The 22,318-nt window shown below is 34.9% G+C and overlaps 1 protein-coding gene across 1 annotated transcript in view; it reads right to left on the bottom strand.

Moving 5' to 3' along the window:
* The window catches only part of ZFHX4 (zinc finger homeobox 4), a 222,625-nt gene that overhangs the window by 22,958 nt on the left and 177,349 nt on the right, over positions 1-22,318 (bottom strand). Inside the window, exons 5-6 of the mRNA XM_049781854.1 lie at positions 16,466-16,534; positions 4,124-4,237 (exon numbers count right to left, since the gene is read on the bottom strand). Of these exons, the coding sequence (XP_049637811.1) occupies positions 4,124-4,237; positions 16,466-16,534 (183 nt within the window). The remainder of the gene's footprint in view (positions 1-4,123; positions 4,238-16,465; positions 16,535-22,318) is intronic.

A 22,318-nucleotide genomic window follows, 5' to 3' on the forward strand; every position in this document is an offset into this window, starting at 1 on the left:
CAAATTTCTTTGCCTTTCACTGGCAGGAGTTCTCTGAAGCATCAAATTAAAAAAAATATTGGGAACCGGAGAGATAGCATGGAGGTAAGGCGTTTGCCTTTCATGCAAAAGGACAGTGGTTTGAATCCTGGCATCCCATATGGTTCACCCATGCCTGCCAGGGGCGATTTCTGAGTGTAAAGCCAGAAGTAACCCCTGAGCGATGCCAGGTGTGACCCAAAAACTAAAAACAAAACAAAACAAAACAAAACTTCCCAGAAATGTCTAAATCTATTAAATATAGGAGTATGCCTGCTTTCATTCAAAATATATACTTTAATATTGTCACTACAAAATTTTAGATATATTGATTTTAAGTTTTGAAACATTTTAATGCTAGCCAAAATTCACCAACACTATAGTAGCTTTTGAATTTAGAGGACTACATATTGCATGAGGAAAGTAAGAGTATTACTATTTCATCATCGTTATACTAACTTTACTATAATATTATTTAAATTTTGGCATCAAATCCAATATTTTCTTTACCAATTAAACCATGATCTTAATATAAATTAGATACTTCCTAAAGCTCATTTTATTTGAAACTTGAAAAGCTCAGAAGAAAGGCTGGAGCACTAATTCTAGGCACCCCAGAATGCAAGTCATTGATAAGATGCCTAAGAAAATGTTGAGCTTCAATAACATACAACAAAAACTGACTTTTGAAGATAAGTTATCAGGATTATTTACAAAGATACTGTATGCATGCATGCCTCTTTCAGTCAAAGGAGCACTATCTCAGGTATTATGGCTCCCTGGTAAGGCATTGGTAATCAGCTCTGTGGTCTCTTTTCTAAATTGTTTTATCCAAAAAAAATGTTGTATATTATAGAAAAGTCTTGGTTAAGCTTGTGATTACTTATTGCTTATGCTTACAACTTTATTTAAACAAATCTTATTTGTTAACTTAGACAAAATTTTAAGATGAAATAATAATTGATTCTATGTTATTAAGGACATCATTAAAGGAAAAGTCATTCTAATGCATTTTAACAAAATATTCAGTCTAATTATAAGTAACTACCATCAAACAGATAAACTAATGATTATATGTCAGTTATGGGATTATTTAACTTGCATAAAATTGCTAATAAATAAATGACATCATTCATTTTGATTTTGATGCCTTCTACTTATTTTTTTATTTTCTAAATACTGAGATGTAAAATAGTCTATAACAAATGAGGAAAAACATATTCGCTTAAAGTAAACTTAGAAGAAAATTAAATTTTATTACTATAGATGAATCATGTATTTGATTAAGTTTGAATACTATAAAACTTGAGTATAATAGAAGATGTTACTCAACATCAAATAATTCAACATTACAATTACTGGTACAGTATACTTTCTAATGAGATGAGAAAGAAAGGATAATTTTAATTGCAATAATGAAGGTTAATTTCCATCTTTCCTCATGTTTACTCCCTTATTAAAAAGTGGTCCCCTTAGCCATGGCAGAGACATATTACATTTTCAATGCAAATGTATTAATCTGGATAAACTCTATATTAATTCTTGTACTGCACAGAGCTATAATTTGGATTATAATTAATCTAAAGTGGCACTAGATTTAAATGACAATATAAATGAGGCATTAGGAGGCTTTTCCATTATGAATGAATATTCAGCAAATATAACTTGCATATTGCCAAGTCTCATTTTGAAAGCTCTAGTCCAAGAGATTAATGTCAGCAGCACAGCACAACAGTTTACACAGTCTTCCTAACATGTGTTAATTCCTTCCTGCTTAAAAAATTCTGCATTAAAGTGGAATCACACTGTTTTTCTATCTAATGTTTTTAGATTGGATTAATATATAAGTTTGCGCTTATTTTTTGCATTATAATTTACATAAGGAAACACAATATACATGTAAGTGGTTATTTAATCAGAAGTATTTACAAGGGGGAAATCAATGTAATAATCTTTTTACCCAATCAGATTTAATTTCAAAAGCAGAAAACTTCATTAAAAGTTTATGTTCATTGTCAATAAGAAGAACTGTCTTGAAGTCTGGGATATTTCAAAGCTAAATATTTGCATCTCAGTAATTGCTTTTAGTTGGTGCTTAAAGCCCATATTTATCCGTAAGATATACCTGGGGAGGCATTTCTAGCAGGATAAAAATTTGTTTTAAACGACTACCATTATGCAATGGTCTGTATCCTCTCATATGCCCAAATCCTGTCTAAATGGTACAATTAGAAGCCCCAGAAAGGATAATAATTCATCAGCCCATCAGGGAGTGATTGAACCCATTATTTATATAGAGCAGTCAGCAGCTCTAGTGGAGATAGCCTCAACATCTGTGGTTTGTAGCTTTACTCGAATGAAAAGAATAGAGTCATTTCTAAGAGATTCCCAGAATCTATGCCTCCCCAGGTATATCTACATCCATTTAAAACCAACCATATGTCATAAGCTAAAGTAATAAGGGAGCATTCTATAAATGTTAATGTGATACCTGTGTGCTGTTTTATACATCTTTTCCTGAGGATGAGCAAGAACATACCTGAGCTTTATTTTGGTGTTACTGTGACAAAGTTGTCACTACCTCTAGACAAACTCCTATCCTCTCTAAAGTAGTTAAGCAGCTAGATGAGGCTTTCCCAAGAGAGTGAACAATCAACGACCTTGCGATGTCTAATTCTTTCCAAATGAGGTATAGATGGCACTATCCTTGACCTTAACTGATCATTAGGTTCTTCAAATTCCTTGTCAGTAACCAGAGGAGCTAGCTTGCTAAAATACAGTTATGACATCTTTTTTACATTGCTTTAGGCTCAATACCAACCTTAGATCCTCATTGTTTAAATCAAATTAGAATCATATGTTAGCCACTGCATCCTCGACACAAATTTAAATGGTGTTTTCTCATGACTCCTAAAAGCATCTTGCCACCGAAAAGTGTGGGTTGCAGAGAAGGGAAACCCTTTAACTAATTTTTGAAAGAAATGTAAAACATATATAAACAAAGACTGAATTACAAGTAAGGGATAACTTAGGTTTAAATAAACTTGCACATAAAATTATATTTTGTATAAATCATTGTCTTCAAGTGGAAACAAGCATATATACATGTGTGTATATCCATATACACACACACATATATATGCAGCTGTCACTGGAACTCAAGGAAAAGATAGATGACTACCTGAAACTAATAGGCTTGAGCCCATTTCAGCACTTCTTCTGCTTCAATGAGTCCAACATAATAAAACTAGGTATAGCATGCAGCAAAAGTAGCCAATGTAATATTCATCGTGACCATAGATTTCCATCTCATACATACAAAGCATGGATGAAGTCATATATTTGCCAAATCAAACACAGAAAAAGCCTTAGGTATCCATACCAGATGTTGGCCTAGGGTTTGTTTGTGCACAAGTAAATGTCATGACATGAAGATTTATTTCCAAAGACAGTAGCTTTCATTACTGGGATTTATCTATTCTAGAAGATCAGAATTACCCAACACCTAATCCCTTTTCAATGATATTTCCTCTTTAGACTGAATCATCTCTAAACTTTTTTTTCACTGGATTTTGTTCTAAATACTTCAAGTAGATGCCATTAAAAAGGGCACATTCCTGAACGTAATTTGTAGGCGGGTATGAAATAAGGAAAAATAGCATTTACTTTTAGGGGGGTTCTGTGGTTTGGGGTATGCATAAGACTGAGTGAAAAAAATCCAAGTGATATCGAATCTTGTGCTTATGAAAAATTAATATGCCATCAGAGGAATCACAAGTATAGCTAAGATTAATGAAAGGCGCTTTAAAAAATTACAAGCACACAAACTGATTTGATTAAAAAATAATCTCACTGGTCGTCCTGTAATATTCTTCAACTTATCCACATCTATTCTGTCAGATGGTTATGATTAAAAATAGGTCAATGGGAGGCTACTGATAGAAATCACATGCAAAATGCTCATGCAATGAATAGTAGTGGGAATGTTCAGACAGTTTAAAATGAATAAAAGCTTTTAATAAGCATAAGGGGGATGAGTGAAGAAAGGGCTGATTGCAGGAATAGAAATGGGGGAAAGGAAAGGAGAAAGATTCTAACATCATACCAGAGTCTTTGGAGTTTTTGCCTTCACTATTATCTTTCTCACTTGTGTCTTTCTCATCATCCTCAGCCACTGTGGTGGGTTTAATTGCCCCTTCAGCCTCTTCACTTTGTTCTTCTGTAAAGAAAGGACAGATCCATTATTAGGACTGAAAACCCTAGAATAATACACACAGATAATAAACTATGTGGCCATCAAAAAGTCAGTATTTATTATCTATAGACATGGATTCTCACAAAGACACGTAGACTTATTCAAAAATCTATACTAGAACCTGCTAAATAACCCAATGCAATATTTTACCTAAAAGAACTTCTCTTCTATCAGTTGAAAAATATACCCAGATGAATTAAAATAAAGGAAGTAATTTCAAGTAGCACTTCAATTGAAATAGATTTAACATGGGTATAAGGCGATTCTCTCATTTCAGTGGTAAAATCTTCTGAACAGTGGAACCACTGAGACAGGAGCCTGGTTAGATAAATGAATAAACCCAATTCTTAGGGAAAACATTTCTTAATGAAACAATGTGATAATAATGAGTTAAATCGATAATGGTGGGACTCATGTCTTTAGTTGAAGAAATTATTTGGTGTGTGTCTAAGATTTCAACACTTCATTATATTTTTCCTATAGGAGGAGCTATACAGGGCATAAGGGCATGAAGGTGTACTTCTATGATGTCCATAGCATCCCACGCCTCAGCCACAGGTTCACACTAGCTAGATTACATGGAAATCCTTATAGTAATTCAACCCTATTTAATTATTCTCTGAATCTTAGCTACGCTGCTGCTGGTGGATTAATCTGTTTATGCAGTTAGCCTCTGTGCTGGGCCTATGTCGCACTAATCCGTGAAAGGCCCACTGTTCTCTTTCATCCTGCGATCATTTGTCTCTCACTGCGCTGATGTCACTTTTTAATGAATTTTTAGCAATCTGAGTAATGCCAGATAACTACACTTGCAACTCCCCACAGCATGGCATGCTGTTTTCATTGCGGCACAAAAAATAAAAATCATATTCCTCTGCTCAGGTAGGAATTACATAAATTAGGAGAAGAAGGTAAAATGGGATTTGAAGCACCAGGCTGCTCAATTTCATAAAATCTTTAATGACCATATAAATTAACCCTGGAAAGGCAAAAGGTCATGCACACACATTTGCATGCGCTCTTCTATTTGCTTTTGATAAGCACTGCTTTTATGCGGGGAACATGATACAATTAACCCTTCAATAACCATACAAAATGCTGCTACGGACATTTTAAGTGTCCAATATTAACCGAAAATTACACACTGCATAAAATTTTCATTGCAAATGCTGTAGTGATTGAAAGGGGAAATCATGGTCCTCTCCACACCCCATGTTTTATTAATAACATTCTGACAGCAGAATGAAATATCCACTGTCATATGTAGCAGCTGAGCACCAAAAAAAAAAAAAAAGCTATTTAGTGTCTCACTTGCCAGCCCTGCTCTGAAACTGTGTACATAGCACAGAAGAGGAGCAGTCCTGGCCTTCAAGCAGGGAAAAGAAGAAAACAAAAGCTAAGGAAAACAATGACATTTATTAGATTTGGAATAATAGTTTGTTTCAACTGAAACTCCTCAATGACACTAACTATACAAATTCACTTACTCGCCATCTGCACTTTTACCCATGTACAAAAGCAGATGGGAGGTCCTTGTAAGATAGAAGACTGGGGGGCCGGCGAGGTGGCGCTAGAAGTAAGGTGTCTGCCTTGCAAGCGCTAGCTAAGGAAAGGACCATGGTTCAATTCCCCTGGCTTCCCATATGGTTCCTCCAAGCCCGGGGCAATTTCTGAGCACATAGCCAGGAGTAACCCCTGAGCATCAAATGGGTGTGGCCCGAAAAACCAAAAAGAAAAACAAAGATAGAAGACTGATTATGTGGATAAGGGACACTTTCCTTGCAGCCAAATTTCACTTTCAGCAGAGAGAATCATCACTTCTTAAGGCCCTGGCCTGCCTTCACCTATCAATGATTGTTATGGACCATCACAGTCTACAGATTCCTTCCTCCCAGCCTGGGACCTGGCTGGGTGGGGACATTATAGGGATGGTTTTGGGAGGCTGGAATGTTGAGATCATGACTGTTTGGGGCTGTGTCTTTGCCAAGTCCACACAGAAGACATGACACCCAGTGTCAGACCTCTGACCTATGACAGCCCATGGCAATTACTTTTCAACTCATCCTGGGAAAGAAATGCAAGAGTTCTTTGAACAGATTTACTGGACCTTTCCCCCAGGGCTGGAAAATGAAGTGCCAGAGTGCTACTGAGTGTCCTTATCTCGAGGGGACATAAAATGTAAGGGCTATCACAACTCACATTAATAAAACATGTGTGTCAGGAGAAGAAAATGAAAATTATGAAGGTACTAAAAGAAAAACTACAGGATAATCTGGGTCTCATCAGACAGTTTTTTTTTTTTTCAGGGTCTTCTTCATTTTCTGGTATGTGCTTTAAGTGTGAGAGAAATTCCCAGACATGTTCTTCTATACATCACTGTGTTGTCTGACCTTCCCCTGACCCTGGCAACAGTTTGAGAAATCTGAATGCGAACAAAGACTCTGTGTCAGCAGCCGGGAAAGATTGTGGGATAGACTCTCCCCATCAACTTAATCGCAAACAGCAGTTCTGAGGCCATAACTTTGCCTGGTTCATCCAAGCCACAACTCATAACCTTCAGAGGTGGATTTGCCAGCCCCTGCCTCGGTGACTTCCCCACCCCCTTCTTCTAGTTCTTTCTTTGAAGCAGGAAGGCAATTAGCTCTAATGCTCAAGCAATTCAGACCTGTTTTGTGGTTTAGAAGGTGAAAGCTGTTTATTACAGGTAGGCTCTTTGGAGTCGCAGAACTTTGCGAGATTTTAATCACGCAAAAAATAATCAAAGGCAACTTAAACATACCATAAAGTTGCAAACCAACTAAGGGGGAAAAAAGGTTTCTTTCATAGTTAAAGAGGTGTTTTTTCTTTCTTTTTGATATTTGACATTCATTTTCTAAATAGATTTCTGAATCAGGGTGTTAATGTTAAGAAACCACATCTCCAGCCTAATCTTTTTAGGTACTCCATATTCTCAATTGTATAATACTATAAATGTTAGATGCTGGGCCCAGAGAGATAGCACAGCGGTGTTTGCCTTGCAAGCAGCTGATCCAGGACCAAAGGTGGTTGGTTCGAATCCCGGTGTCCCATATGGTCCCCCATGCCTGCTAGGAGCTATATCTGAGCAGATAGCCAGGAGTAACCCCTGAGCAATACCGGGTGTGGCCCAAAAACCAAAAAAAAAAAAATGTTAGATGCTTTGTAAGAAAATATATATGTGACATTAATGTTTTCATGGGGTGACTTAGAACTGAAAGAAATTACATACATTTTTTTTACCTAAAATTCTAAAATAAAGGATGTTGGTGTTTTTCTTGGTTTCAAGGTCATTCCAGGTGAGGCTCAAGGGATCATCTGGGGCACTGAGACTCAAATCCAGGTCAGCCATGAAGAAAGCAAGTACTTCACTCACTGTACTATATCTTTGGTCCCCAAACAAATTTTATTTTATCTATTAATTTCTACATTAACATAGCATTAGAATGATGATATAGCATTTCATATCACTTTTATATTTATAATATATGTATTTTCAATTGTTCTTATGCCTCATGAGATTACAAAATCCATGTTAAACTAATCATACAATATACATAGAAGTAGAAAAAGCTTCCAGTTAAGATTAATGATATACATTCTTTAAATGCTTCAAATTAATAATAATCAATAAATAACATAGTAATCATGTGAATATGTACAATTAACATTCTGTAGACCAAGATATATTGCTATTTAGTACCCATACAAATAAACTCTATGTAGAAACTTTTCAATTCTTAGTGTATATGCAAATGAATAAAATCTGACTGAAAATCACTCTGTATTCTATAAAAATCACAAAATTTATAAGCAAGACTGCTTCAGCCAATCTACTTCTAGCTGTTTCTCTGACTTAAGCAGTAGTCAGTTGTGATAGTTTCACTGTTGATTATATATTTTTTTTATTTCTGTTGGGTTAGGGAATTCTCTGAATCATCTAAGAAAAATATCACATACTTTGTTTTTTTTGTATACTTTTTTTTAAGATTGTGAAATGACTTTATAGAGAGAAAATCAAATCAATTAAACACTTTACTTTTACATATTGTGAATCTCTTTAAGACATTAGGTTTCTATGTAGGATGTCCTGCACACTTCCATTGTCTCCTTTACCAATTTATCTCTCTTCCACTCAATCTATCTTTCTTATAATCTCCTTCAATTTGCCTTTGCTTCTTAAAATCTTTCAGCTATTCCTCTCATCACTGATTAAGAAAAGCAATTTTCCCGGAGATATAGCACAGAGGCGTTTGCTTTGCAAGCAGGACCAAAGGTAGTTGGTTCGAATCCCGGTGTCCCATATGGTCCCCCGTGCCTGCCAGGAGCTATTTCTGAGCAGACAGCTAGGAGTGACCCCTGAGCACCACCGGGTGTGACCCCCCCCAAAAAACGCAATTTTTTGTTTCGAGCTATAAAATCCCCTTTTTTGCCGTTCCAATTTTTGTCTTTCTTCTTCACTTTCTGGCTAGCATTTAATCTTTGAGTACAATCTTGTTAAACTTTAGGGTATCATAATTATGCTATGTTAATATATTATATAATACATATATGTTAACATATTAACATATAATAAGTTAATATTATTATATGTAAATTTGTAATGTAATATATTACATTAAGGATTATTGGGCTTCACATCTAGATTTTCTGATTCAGCAGATTCAAATTGTAAACTTTAAAATGGAAACAGAATTTACATATAAATTCTTACGTTATGCTGATTTTCTTTGGTCCAGAGAGTACATTTTATGAGTTAGTCTTTTGTAAATGCACAATTATTACTAATACTTCTCCTCCCTTATCATATCAATATTTCTCATCTAAGACAACTTTGCTCCACTGCATAGGTTCTACTTTTCCATCAAGCCCAGCTTGGTAAATATTAATTTCTCATCTGTATAAATGGACTTAATATATAACTCCCAGATTTGTTATGAAATGATATACAAAAATGAGTTTTTACAGACTTAAATAGAGCCTAACACAAAATTAACATTCAAAAAAGCACTATTAATTTCTTCCTTTCCCCAAAAGCTTCCCATAAATGTTGAGCTAGGATTAGTGCTACTGGATATGAGTTTGTTTTACTTTGTCCTGTGTATTGGCAATAAGAAACTCAGCCTACTAAGGAAAATGTTTATGAATGGCCTATTCACCAAGAAGGTGCACACTGGCTGAAACTAGAAGTCAGCTTAATTTTATTCATGTTAGATGCACCTGAAACAATGTCTGGAACATAGTAAGCAAGCTATACAAATTGGTATAAGATAGAATTGAACTGAAAAGTGATGTTAGGAGACTTTTCTTAAAGGAGGAGTCCATACTCTTCCAGCCCTCTTTTCCCCTTCAGTAAAACTTAAAACAACAACAACAACAACAACAACAACAACACATTTGTTTAGCTCTGCTTGGGGCTTGATTTGGTGTTTGCATTTTTTTCTTTCCACTGAACCTCGGTATTCACTCTTTTCTCTAGTCTAGCTTCACACCAATTGTTGTTCTCAAAGCAAGTAATTATTGACATATTATGAGAAGTCAACAGTCAGTTTTCTGACTATATCTTAATTTTATTGTTCAACAAATACCTATTATTCCCTTCAAAGGCTCCCTCCCTTGAATTTCATCACATCAGACTTCTCTGATTTTCAGTCTATCTTTAGAAAGTTTCCGTCTAATTCTACTTTGCCAGGCTTCTTCCATTAAAAATCTAAAATATTCATGTGGCTCCAGCATAGATCAAACGCCCTATTCTGTGTCTGCATAAGATAATATTTTAAAGAAAAATAATGATATTCCTAGGTGATCTTATACAGATTCACGGCTTTAAATTTTATAACATTTTTGGATACCTAGATTCTATAGCAAACTTTATATACTTACATTAAAGCACTTCCTCCCTTTTCAACATACCTCACACTCTTTCTCTCTTGGCACCAGGATGTCATATCAACACCACACACTCAAACCAAGCTATCTTCTACTTCTCTATTTCTCCTATATGCACATAATTTAACAGCAAGTAATATAATATATAGTTCTAAATGTCTAATATGTACTACATCTGAATATCTATTAAAATATACTAAGTTGATGCCTACTACTTTACATTTTATTACTACTGCCTTTAATTGCTTATCTGTGTGTTGAAATGGTCTTATAAATAAAAATAAAACTCATTCTTCCTTTTCTACATTTATTCTGCATATATCAACAATAATTCTTATTAGAATACTGAATTCTGGGCCCAGAGAGATAGCACAGCGGTGTTTGCCTTGCAAGCAGCCAATCCAGGACCAAAGGTGATTGGTTTGAATCCCGGTGTCCCATATGGTCCCCCATGCCTGCCAGGAGCTATTTCTGAGCAGACAGCCAGGAGTAACACCTGAGCACCGCCGGGTTTGACCCCCCCCCCCCAAAAAAAAGGCAAAAAGAATACTGAATTCCTTTTCTTTTTTTCCTTGGTTTTTGGGCCACACCCAGCGGTGCTCAGGGGTTACTCCTCGCTATCTGCTCAGAAATAGCTCCTGGCAGGCACGGGGACCATATGGGACGCCAGGATTCGAAACAATCCCTTAGGTCCTGGATCGGCTGCTTGCAAGGCGAACACCGCTGTGCTATCTCTCCGGTCCCAGAACACTGAATTCTTGTTTTCTTTCCCTCTTCTTTTTTGGCCATACTTAATGGTGCTTAGGGCCAGCTCTTGGCTTTGTGATTAGAGATCACTGTAGCAGGACTTGGGGGAGTATATGGAGTGATGAGGATCACCCCCAGATTTTTTTGTGTGCAAGTGCCCTACTTGCTGTACTATCTCTGGTTTCTTTCACTTAGAATAATATATCACCTACTTGCTATGGTTGGAATAATCTCCTCATTGTCTACTCTTTTGACTTCATCTTAATTTACCTATCTTTCTTGTCTCAGAGTATACTCAACTTCTTCCCATCTCTATCTGTAATCGGATTTTCTCAAACTCCTATAATTTTCACTATTTAGGATTCAGGTTAGTTCAGAGAACTTCTGTGACCAGCTTCTAAAATAGAATGTCACCTGTTACCTGATTTGGTCTTAGACTTTGGTGGAAATAAGTATCATATAGAGGGATTGGGGATTATTGAGCCACAGAATGCCTGGCCCTAGCTCCATTGTTTTTACTTAGGTTTGCAATAGAAAAAAAAAATATACCAGGTTATATTAATGCTACTTATGAAGGGAAAACACATAGAAAACAAGTGCTCTAAAACAATTATCTTTTACAACTTTTAGTACCAAAGGTCCTTCAATCTGAAAAAGACGTTTCATTTATATTAAAATACTGTCTAAAATAAGATAGCTCATCTGTTTATTTATAAGTTATGTCTAATGGTCTTTGGCACTACTATTTTAAATATGGTAATTCCTAGTTTTCTCTACTTGTGGTAATTCAGTCTATGACACAGTGCCATCAATTGAGAATAAAAGGTTTTCAGAAAAAAATTAGCTTGAACTTGCTTCACAAATGCACAAGACATTTCTGTGAAGTTTAAAATATATATATTTATAATAGATTTCTGCCTCGTCTTTAAAATGGTAGAAAATAGCTGTGGATTACTGATGTTTTTATTTTCATTTGAAATAATTTTTGGCCATTTTATTGACATGTAATTGTCATGTGATTATATTCATTTCATGTTCATATAATGTACATATAATGACTTAGGATGATTTGCATCTCCCTGATGATTAGTGATGTGGAGCATTTTTTTCATGTGTCTTTTGGCCATTTGTATTTATTCTCTGTCAAAGTGTCTGTCCATTTCTTCTCCCCATTTTTTGATGGGATTAGATGTTTTTTTTTTTTTGTAAATTTCTGTCAGTGCCTTTTTTTTTTTTTGGTTTTTGGGCCACACCCGGTAACGCTCAGGGGTTACTCCTGGCTATGCGCTCAGAAGTTGCTCCTGGCTTGGGGGACCATATGGGACACCGGGGGATCGAACGGTGGTCCGTCCAAGGCTACCGCAGGCAAGGCAGGCGCACCTTACCTTTAGCGCCACCGCCCGGCCCCCTGTCAGTGCCTTTTATATTTTGGAGATTAGCCCCTTGTCTGATGGGTATTGGGTGAATAGTTTCTCCCACTCAGTGGGGGGCTCTTGTATCCTGGGAGCTATTTCTTTTGAGGTGTAGAAGCTTCTCAGTTTAATATATTCACATCTGTTAATCTCTGCTTTCACTTCCTTGGAGAGTGCAGTTTCCTCTTTGAAGATGCCTTTAGTCTCAATGTCATGGAGTGTTTTACCTACTTGTTGTTCTATATATCTTATGGTTTCGGGTCTGATATCAAGGTCTTTCCTCCATTTGGATTTAACCTTCGTACATGATGTTAGCTGGGGGTCTAAGTTCAATTTTTTGCAAGTGGCTAGCCAGTTGTGCCAACACCACTTGTTGTAGAGGCTTTCTTTACTCCATTTAGGATTTCTTGCTCCTTTATCAAAAATTAGGTGATTGTATGTTGGGGGAACATTCTCTGAGTATTCAAGCCTATTCCACTGATCTAAGGGCTGTCTTTATTCCAATACCATGCTGTTTTGATAACTATTGCTTTGTAGTAAAGTTTAAAGTTGGGGAAAGTAATTCCTCCCATATTCTTTTTCCCAATGATTGCTTTAGCTATTCTAGGGTGTTTATTGTTCCAAATGAATTTCAAAAGTGCCTGATCCACTTCTTTGAAGAATGTCATGGGTATCTTTGGAGGGATCGCATTAAATCTGTACAATGCTTTGGGGAATATTGTCATTTTGATGATGTTAATCCTGCCAATCCATGAGCAGGGTATGTGATGCAAATCAAAACAACTATGAGGTACCACCTCACACCCCAGAGATTGGCACACATCACAAAGAATGAGAACAAGCAGTGTTGGCGGGGATGTGGAGAGAAAGGAACTCTTATCCACTGCTGGTGGGAATGCCGTCTAGTTCGTCCTTTATGGAAAGCAATATGGAGATTCCTCCAAAAACTAGAAATCGAGCTCCCATAGGACCCAGCTATACCACTCCTAGGAATATACCCTAGGAACACAAAAATACAATACTAAAATCCCTTCCTTACACCTATTTTCATTGCAGCACTAATTACCATAGCAAGACTCTGGAAACAACCAAGATGCCCTTCAACAGATGAATGGCTAAAGAAACAGTGGTACATATACACAATGGAATATTATGAAGTCCTCAGGAGAGATGAAGTCATGAAATTGTCCTATACATGGATGTACATGGAATCTATTATGCTGAGTGAAATAAGTCAGAGAGAGAGAAAGATGCAGAATGGTCTCACTCATCTATGGGTTTTAAGAAAAATGAAAGACATTCTTGCAATAATAACTTTCAGACACAAAAGAGAAAAGAGCTGGAAGTTACAGCTCACCTCAGGAAGCTCACCACAAACAGAGATGAGTTTAGTTAGAGAAATAACTATATTTTGAACTATCCTAATAAAGAGAATGTATGAGGGAAATAGAAAGCCTGTCTAGAGTACAGGCGGGGGTCGGGTGGGGAGGAGGGAGATTTGGGACATTGGTGATGGGAATGTTGCACTGGTGATGGGTGGTGTTCTTTACATGACTGAAACCCAAACACAATCATGTATGTAATAAAGTTGTTTAAATTAAAAAAAATATTTTCTAAAAAATAAAAAAATGACTCAGGATGGAGAATGATCTTACTTGCATCCAATGAGAGTTTGATCCTGAGCACTGCATATGCTCATTCCATTGAGCATTGCCAGAAATGAGCACTGAGTACAGACACAGAGTAAATCTTGAACACAGCAAACTGTAATCACTTTCCAAATTTATAATGATTAAATGTTTATAAATATTGTCAAATAATCACAACAGCAATTCTAATTTACTATGATTAAGTTGATTCACTGTGGAATAGCTCATGATCAACTTCCCTATGGAAAACGTAGATGAAAATATCAAAAAAAAAAACAACAAAAAAAAAACCAGGAGAATATGTAGGGCACCAAGACCAAAAAGTCATATGAAGATTGAGTGGAAATAAAAAATGATCAGACTTGAACATCAATCCAAACCCAACTACAACAGAAATGAACCCAGTCTACAAAAGGCTGGACACAGAGGGGACCACTTGTAATAACAGCCCGGGAGGCAAAGGAGGGGCGATATGGGATGCAGGCTGGCAACAGGGGTGGAGGGAAGACAGCATTGGTGGCGGGAATACCCCTGATTCAATGTCACTATGTACCTGAAATACCACTGTGAATGATTTGTAAGCCACCTTGGTCAAAATAAAACTATTAATATAAAAATAAAGACAAAAAAAAAAACAGGAGAATATGTAAACATGAGATTTTTTCAGAATTTGAGGATCAAATACAGATTTTTCTGTCTTTGTTTACTAAATGATAGAGAAATGTACTAGCAGAGAGTGTTTTTTTGTTTAAATTTTGTTTATAATCCTGATTTTCCACATACAATCTATAATGTGGTCACTAATACATTGTTTTTACTGGATTAAGATATGTGCAGTGGCAGCTAGCTTCAGACCATTTTATATTGAATATTTTGTTGAGTTTTCTGGGGAAAAATAACATTTACTATGCATGCATAGACATTAATAAATAAGTATAATTGAAGGAAGGGCTTTTATTTAAGGACTTTTATTTAAGATATCCTGACTTTATAATGAAAAGTTATTTTAAATTTTCTTTTTTTATGTGGTGCTGGAATATTTTATTTATAAAACCCTATAATTATATATTATATTATTATTACATTATAAATCAAAATGCCTAAAATGAAAATAATTTAATTTATTTATAATTTAAGAGTTAATAAAAATTTATTTATTTATTTATTTATTTATTTTGGTTTTTGGGTCACACATGGCAGTGTTCAGGGATTATTTCTGGCTCCGCACTCAGAAATTGCCCCTGGCAGGCTTAGGGAACCATATAGGATGCTGGGATTTGAACCACCATCCTTCTGCATGCCAGGCAAATGCCTTACCTCCATGCTATCTCTCCGGCCTCTGCCCTAATGTTTTAATGATAGCTTTCATGCACACTAGTCACTGTATACTACATACATCATGCAAGGTATTATATATGTACTAGACTGTAACCTTATTTGAGAGTGTTTTTATCCTTCCTATGTTTCCCATGTTTACTATGTTTAGCTGAAAACAGTAAATAGTAAATATTTTTACTAAATAGTACCTAACAATATTACTTTCTTCATTCTAAAACTTTAGTAATAATATTATTTTTGGCTACCAGAGAGATAGTACAGCAGATAAAGTATAATTACCTTCTATGTGGTCTACCTGGGCTTGATCCCTGGCATATCATCTCCTGGGCCAGCCAGGAGTTACTTCATTCCCCATCCCTAGACAATGCAGCTTTTAGGTACATGTAAAAATATCTATATATTGTTAAAATTGTAAAGAAATTGAGCACTTATTGTTCAAATAACTATAAAGCTCAAAGGAAGAATTTCTCAATTCAGTTTAATAAGTTGGCTAAATGACATTGTCTAGAATGTTTATATTGTTCTCCTTTCATGAAGTAGCCATTTAAGATAGCCTGACTTTATAATAAAATGTTATTTTAAGCTTTCAAAATAAATTTAAGTGTTTCAATTTTTACATTCTGAACATATGTACTTTTTATAATCAGTTCTTGTTCTCTATACAACTTTATTATTTCAATTGTATACATCTGGAATCTGGGATTGTGCTTCTACAGGAGAAATAAATGAGGTGTGTTTTTTAGCAATATGAGTAAATTTCTTATTAAATTATTTCAATATAATATGTCTAAGCAAGTAATTTTTAACACACACATAAGCACACACATATGAGAAAGCACAAGAAGTAAGTAAATGTGTTGACATAGCTTACCAAATTCAATTTGTTAATTACAAAAATAACTGAACTATCCACTTGGTTTTAGAAAAATATCTACCGACTGGCACTTTTTTATAAAATTGCAGTTTAGACTAAAATACAGATGGTAAAATGTAGGTGTGAGAATTTATCCAAAAATGATCTGTTATTTAAGAAATTACTTTAAAGATAATTCCAAATATTAGATCTATTTTTTTATTTATTTGTATAAAAGGTCAAACAATAGACAAACTCTTGAGAAAGAATAGAACAATTAATTAATTACCTGAGGTTGTTCTTAACTGCTGCTCTGTTTGTTCATCCTCACAGGTCCTAGTTCCCAATGAGGGGGTTTCTGCAAAGAACAATTAATAGGTAATCAGATTACATTCTCTGAACTAAAGTGATAGCCGCATCTCAAAAAATAAAATGTAGGGCCTGGAGAGAGAGCACAGCGGCGTTTGCCTTGCAAGCAGCCAATCCAGGATCAAAGGTGGTTGGTTCGAATCCCAGTGTTCCATATGGTCCCCAGTGCCAGGACTATTTCTGAGCAGACAGCCAGGAGTAACCCCTGAGCACTGCCAGGTGTGGCCCAAAAACCCCCCAAAATAAAATAAAATGTAAATTTTAAGGCAGAATGTTTAGCGGTAGTGTAGATGAGTTTTTGGCATACCTTCACTCTAGTAAAAACTGGTTGGTAAAATTAATTCAGTATGTGGTAAGTTTAGATCTTAATTTTTGGAAAATATTATACTCAAGATAAAAATATGGAAATAGGAATGACTCATTCTGATTATTTACCTTTTAGATATTTGGCTAAGCCTATATAAATAGATTATGGAAAATAACAACTACAGCTCACTGAATATATTACAAGTTACATATTATTCTATAAGATTTATATTCTTCTCTACAAAGGTACCAGAAAAAAGAAAAATAAACCTATTTGATGATAGTTGCTGTGAGTGATCCAAACAATAATAATAGGGCATGAATGGCAAAATATTAAAAATATGTTTAAATTATAACAATAAATCCACCTCTCAGAAATGTTGATCTTTAATTTATTTGAGCTTCAGAATAAAAATATCAACATATTCTAATTTGCTAACCTCAACCAAAAACATAAATTACTATTACTTTTATTCACTGTATTCTTCCTTTGTGTTTCCTATGATAGAAAAATCTATTAAAAACTAGACTTCAAAAATCACTTTCACTAACCCATTCTTTGCGACTCCAAGTCATTACACATGGTTGATTCCATTTTACAATATCTCATGTCCTATTTGTTTTTTGTCCATGTGCCTTTTTCTTTTTCCTGATGCCTTCAAAAGCTTCCACAACAACCCCCGCCTCAAATTATTTGTCTTCCTGAAACATAATAATTAATATCACATTCTAGTATATAATATAATATAATATAATATCTCAAGAGCTACTTATTAAGAATTAGAATATACTTATGTTATAAATCATAATTCTACCACTTTCTAGGTATGAAACATTCAGTACATTAGCTAAGCTATCTAACTTTATTTCCCTTGTTTAAAGATGCAAATACAATTAACTAATCCATAATTGGTAGCATAAAAGAATACAAATCTTTGAATGTGATATAATTTTTGAAAAAATAAAGGCCAAATTTTATTGAGAGGTTAAAATAATTGCCGCACAATTCTTACACAAAGAAAATTATGTTTATCTAATATTTCTAGGCAATACTATTTCTGGCTGATTTCAAGCTTTAATTAAACAAATAATTAACCTTGAAATAGAAGTGCACACCAAGGTACTATTATTGCATTTACTAATTATTTTTCCTGCTGTGTATAAAACCTTTGGCCTTTGGTGGTATCTATTTAAAAACACTAGAATAATAATAAACATTCTAGTGTCCTTCATCTAACAATAACAGCATTATGTTTTATTATAACTCTATCTTGATTTAGTCTTCAAAGAAAGAATTTATCCTTATTTTTTTCTTGTAAACTCAGAAATAGAACAATATGTCACTCATAAAGTCCACTTCTTTCACTTGGTAATATCAAAGTCTTCTGGGTCTTTATTAGTATTGTTCTTATACACTATGAATGCTTTTTATTTGTTAAACTCATTCTTCCCTCAAAACCAAAGCAAATATTCCCGCCTCTATATTCCAACAAATAGTAGATTATACATGTGTTCTAACAATTATACAATATCATGTTTTCATGATATAGGCATATCCCCTTCAATTAACTATAAAAAGGAAGGAAGGAAGGAAGGAAGGAAGGAAGGAAGGAAGGAAGGAAGGAAGGAATACAGAGTAAGGGAGAATGGAGGGAAAAAGGAGGGATGGAAGAAAAATGGAGGAGGGAGAGAGAGAAGGGAGGAGGAAGAAAGGAAGAGGGAAGTAGGGAGAGAGAAATGGATGAAGGAAGCAAAGAGGGTAGGAGTAAGGAATGGAGGAGGGGAAGTGGGAGGAAATAAGGATGGAATTAAGGAAGGAAGGAGGGAGGTAAGAATAAAGAGAGGGAAGAAAGGAAGGAGGGAAAGAAGAGAGGAAGGGAGAAAGGAGGGAAAGAAGAAAGGAGGAAGGAAGGAAAAAAGAAAGAAAGAAGGAAGAGAGGCAAAAGGGAAAGAAGGAGGGAGGCAGGGAAGAAAGAAGGAAAAGAAATAATGGAGGGAGGGAAGGGAGAGGGAGAGAGGAACAAAAAAGGAAGAAAGGAAGGAATGAAGGGAAGACAACTTTTTACTAGCAACATACAAATTCTGCAATTTCATAAAATAAATTCCTTGAATACAAATGTAATGATAGCTCGATGCTGCACCTCAAAAATCACTTCATTTAATGATTTAAAAACTATGCAAAATGGCAAAACCAGAAACTGTTATTTAGGCTTACAAATTAAGTTTTGTGGCTTTTTAAGATTTTAAGACTGCTCCAATTAAAGTGACTTGTCCAAATAATTTTACAAACAAATGCAGTTCAGTATGCCAGAACATTTGTTTTAGATCCAGCAATGATCTCCCTTTATACTAATGGCATAAATAATTTCATAAAAGAGCCCTTAACTTATCAAGCAAACTTAGTTTATAATTTACTGCCTCTGTAAATGAAATACTTAAAATCTGGAACGAGTAAGTAGCATCCTTCAGTAGATCTTTGATGACTGTTCCATAAGAACAAATTTAACTACTGTTTACATGACCTGTCTCTGGTGATTTGATTAGCTTATTAATTTGTGTTCTATAGCACCTAACCTTTCTTATTTAGTACTATTTAAAAATAATGTCACTGACCTAGTTGATCCAGCATTTTATTCTATGTTGTCAATTTGATGATGGTCACACATTTGAAATCAAATTACCCTATTTTTATTATTAAGGTGTGGGAGTAATAGGCCACATTTCTGTGGAATAGTGTATTGATCATCACAATTAACCATCATTAACACTTTACAGTCTTTGCTGAAGACTTTGTAAAGAATGCTGGAGAATTTTCTTTCTATGTATTAGGACTTCCTTAGCAGGTGGAATTATAGCTTCTATCCATAGAGTTTTACTCCATACGTAATTCTTTCTATTTTGGGGAGGATAAGAGGCCACACCTAGAACTGCTCAGGGCTCACTCCTGACTCTTTACTTAGGAATCACTCTTAGTGAAACTTGGCAGACAACCGATGGGATGCTGGAAAGTGAATTTAGGTCAATCACATGCCAGGCAAGATTGCTCTGGTCCTGTGAGCATATTTCTTTTAATCATACTTTTACATTCTAAATGTAGCTTTCCTAGTGATTCTAAAATTATTCTTAATGTTTATTTTTTAATTTGCTCTTAATTTTACTTATCACAAATCTAACTCAAATGGTTACATCTCTAATGACAACACTTAAAACAAACATTTAACGTTCCTGTTCTCATTAATTGCTAGAATGAAAGTTCCCTAAACTCTCGTATGCTTTGTTCTTCTGTTCCACTGTTAGTCAACCCAGCTATTCTTATTAGTTCTTTTCACTTTTCCCTCCCTTCAATGAAAAATATTTATTCTGGTTTATATAGTGATCCCTTTTAGGTATTTGATCTAAGTCCAAAACTCAAGCCCCCATTTGGAAACTCTTTATTTTCCTTGGTAATTGTAGTAATAAATTTAAAAGACTGTAAAGCATATGAATCTAATAGTGGAGAAAGTTCTGGAATAGTAATATTTTATAACATCTAGATAGAACAAATAGAGAATTCTGAGTTCAAAGTTAATTGTTTTGCTTTGGGAACAAATCTACTGGTAACTTATTTGGTAATCACAATAGCCACGTGCTTCTCATAGTAGCAAAGTTTAAGAAAACATTGGCAAAAATTTAGTGGAAAGTGGAAATTTGTAAAGAATGGATAAATGCAACAAATCGAATGCTAAGATGAAGCATCAACAGAACTTTCAGGTCTCTTCTTTCTTTTGTGATGCTCAGAGGTTACTCTTGGCTATGTGCTCAGAAATTGCACCTGGCTTGGGGGACCATATGGGATGCAAAGGGATCAAACCTTGGTCAGTCCTGGGTCAGCCTCAGATCTCTTTCTTATCACTGATTTGTAAAGCATTAACTAGTACAGGGTATCACTACTTTAGCAAATTGTAAGCAGATAAAATATATACAGCCTAATAGAGTGTTAAGTAAAATACACATTTTTCTTTCTAAATAAATTTCACTAGTTATATTACATTTTATTTATAAAATATATATATGCATAATCCCAATTCTTCATTTGTAATTGGGGAATGAAATTAAAATTTAAGAATCCATAATATTTTCAAAACCTTCTTTGCTCTTTTCTGTTCCCCTTTACTTTTTTTGAGGGGAGGGGAGGGCACACCCGGTGATGCTCAGAGATTATTCCTGCCTATGAACTCAGAAATTGCTCTTGGCTTGGGGGTCCATATGGGAATTCAGAGGATCAAACAGCAGTCTGTTGTAGGGTAGCTGTGTGCAAGGAAAACGCCTTACCACTGCGCCAACGCTCCAGCCCTTCTCAGTTTCCCTTTAAAGGCCCTCCCACTTCTATCCTTGCTATATTAAACATGATAGTTGCATTTTAGATATTATGACTACAAAAGGGATAATATTTTTAATTATCATTTAAGATTAATAAGTGAAAATTGTAAGGAACCCTGTAGTATGAAGCTAAGCATATATAACATGCATTTTTTATTCAATCCTTGCAGTCAATCTGTAAGACATAAAATTGTTTTCATGAAAGAGATAACAAAGATCAAAAATCTTTAATATTTTTATCCAATAAAAATAAGTAGGATTTAAGGTAAATCTATTTAATTACAAAGTTCTGTGCATTCCAGTTTTGTTGCCTACAGGCATCCCATTGAATGCCTGGGTTAGAAATCCTAAAACATTTTTAATTTCCTACTACCTAAATAACTGCTCAAACACTTACAAAAAATTAATGAAAGCAGTATCAATATATAAAATATATCCAATTTGATGTTTACTGCTTTTGTCATTTATATTTTGCTAATCACCTGAATTCACATGTTTATAAGATAAACCTTCACTTTCAGAAGAAGCAAGTTAGCAATTAAAAATAGTTTAATTATTTATTTATTGATGTTTATTTGTTGGCCACACCATTTGGCCATCACAAATTACTTCTGGCCCTGTGCCAGAAGATCATATAGGATGTGAGGGATCCAACTTGGGTTGGTCCTGTGTCGACCACAAACAAAGGTAAATGCCCTACCCGCTGTTCTATCACTCTGCCCCCCTCCAAAACAAAACAAAATAAAATAAAATAAAATAAAATAGTTTCAGTGGTCTTTTCCATCTTTTTTCCTATGGATATAAAGAATGCCTTAGATATCTGAGCAACTCAGTGTTACCAAATGGTTTTGATCTTACTTGAGGTGTAGGTTGCTTTATCTTAAATACTTATTATAGGCAACAATAGATGGAAGTTCATTGAATGCTCCAGAATCAATTATGTAAATACAGCTGGTTTGTAATTTTTATTTTCTGAAAAATAAAGTTCCTTTGCCCTGCCCTGTCTGGTTTTACCCAGAAGTTATTTTTTTTATATAAGGGTGCAGTGTCTCTTGGGGCTCCTAGGCAGGGAATGTGTGGTCACTTTTTCTGTTGCTTGAATCATCTA

This window comes from Suncus etruscus, chromosome 10 (genome assembly GCF_024139225.1).
Source record: "Suncus etruscus isolate mSunEtr1 chromosome 10, mSunEtr1.pri.cur, whole genome shotgun sequence".
In the NCBI taxonomy this organism is placed as follows: domain Eukaryota; kingdom Metazoa; phylum Chordata; class Mammalia; order Eulipotyphla; family Soricidae; genus Suncus; species Suncus etruscus.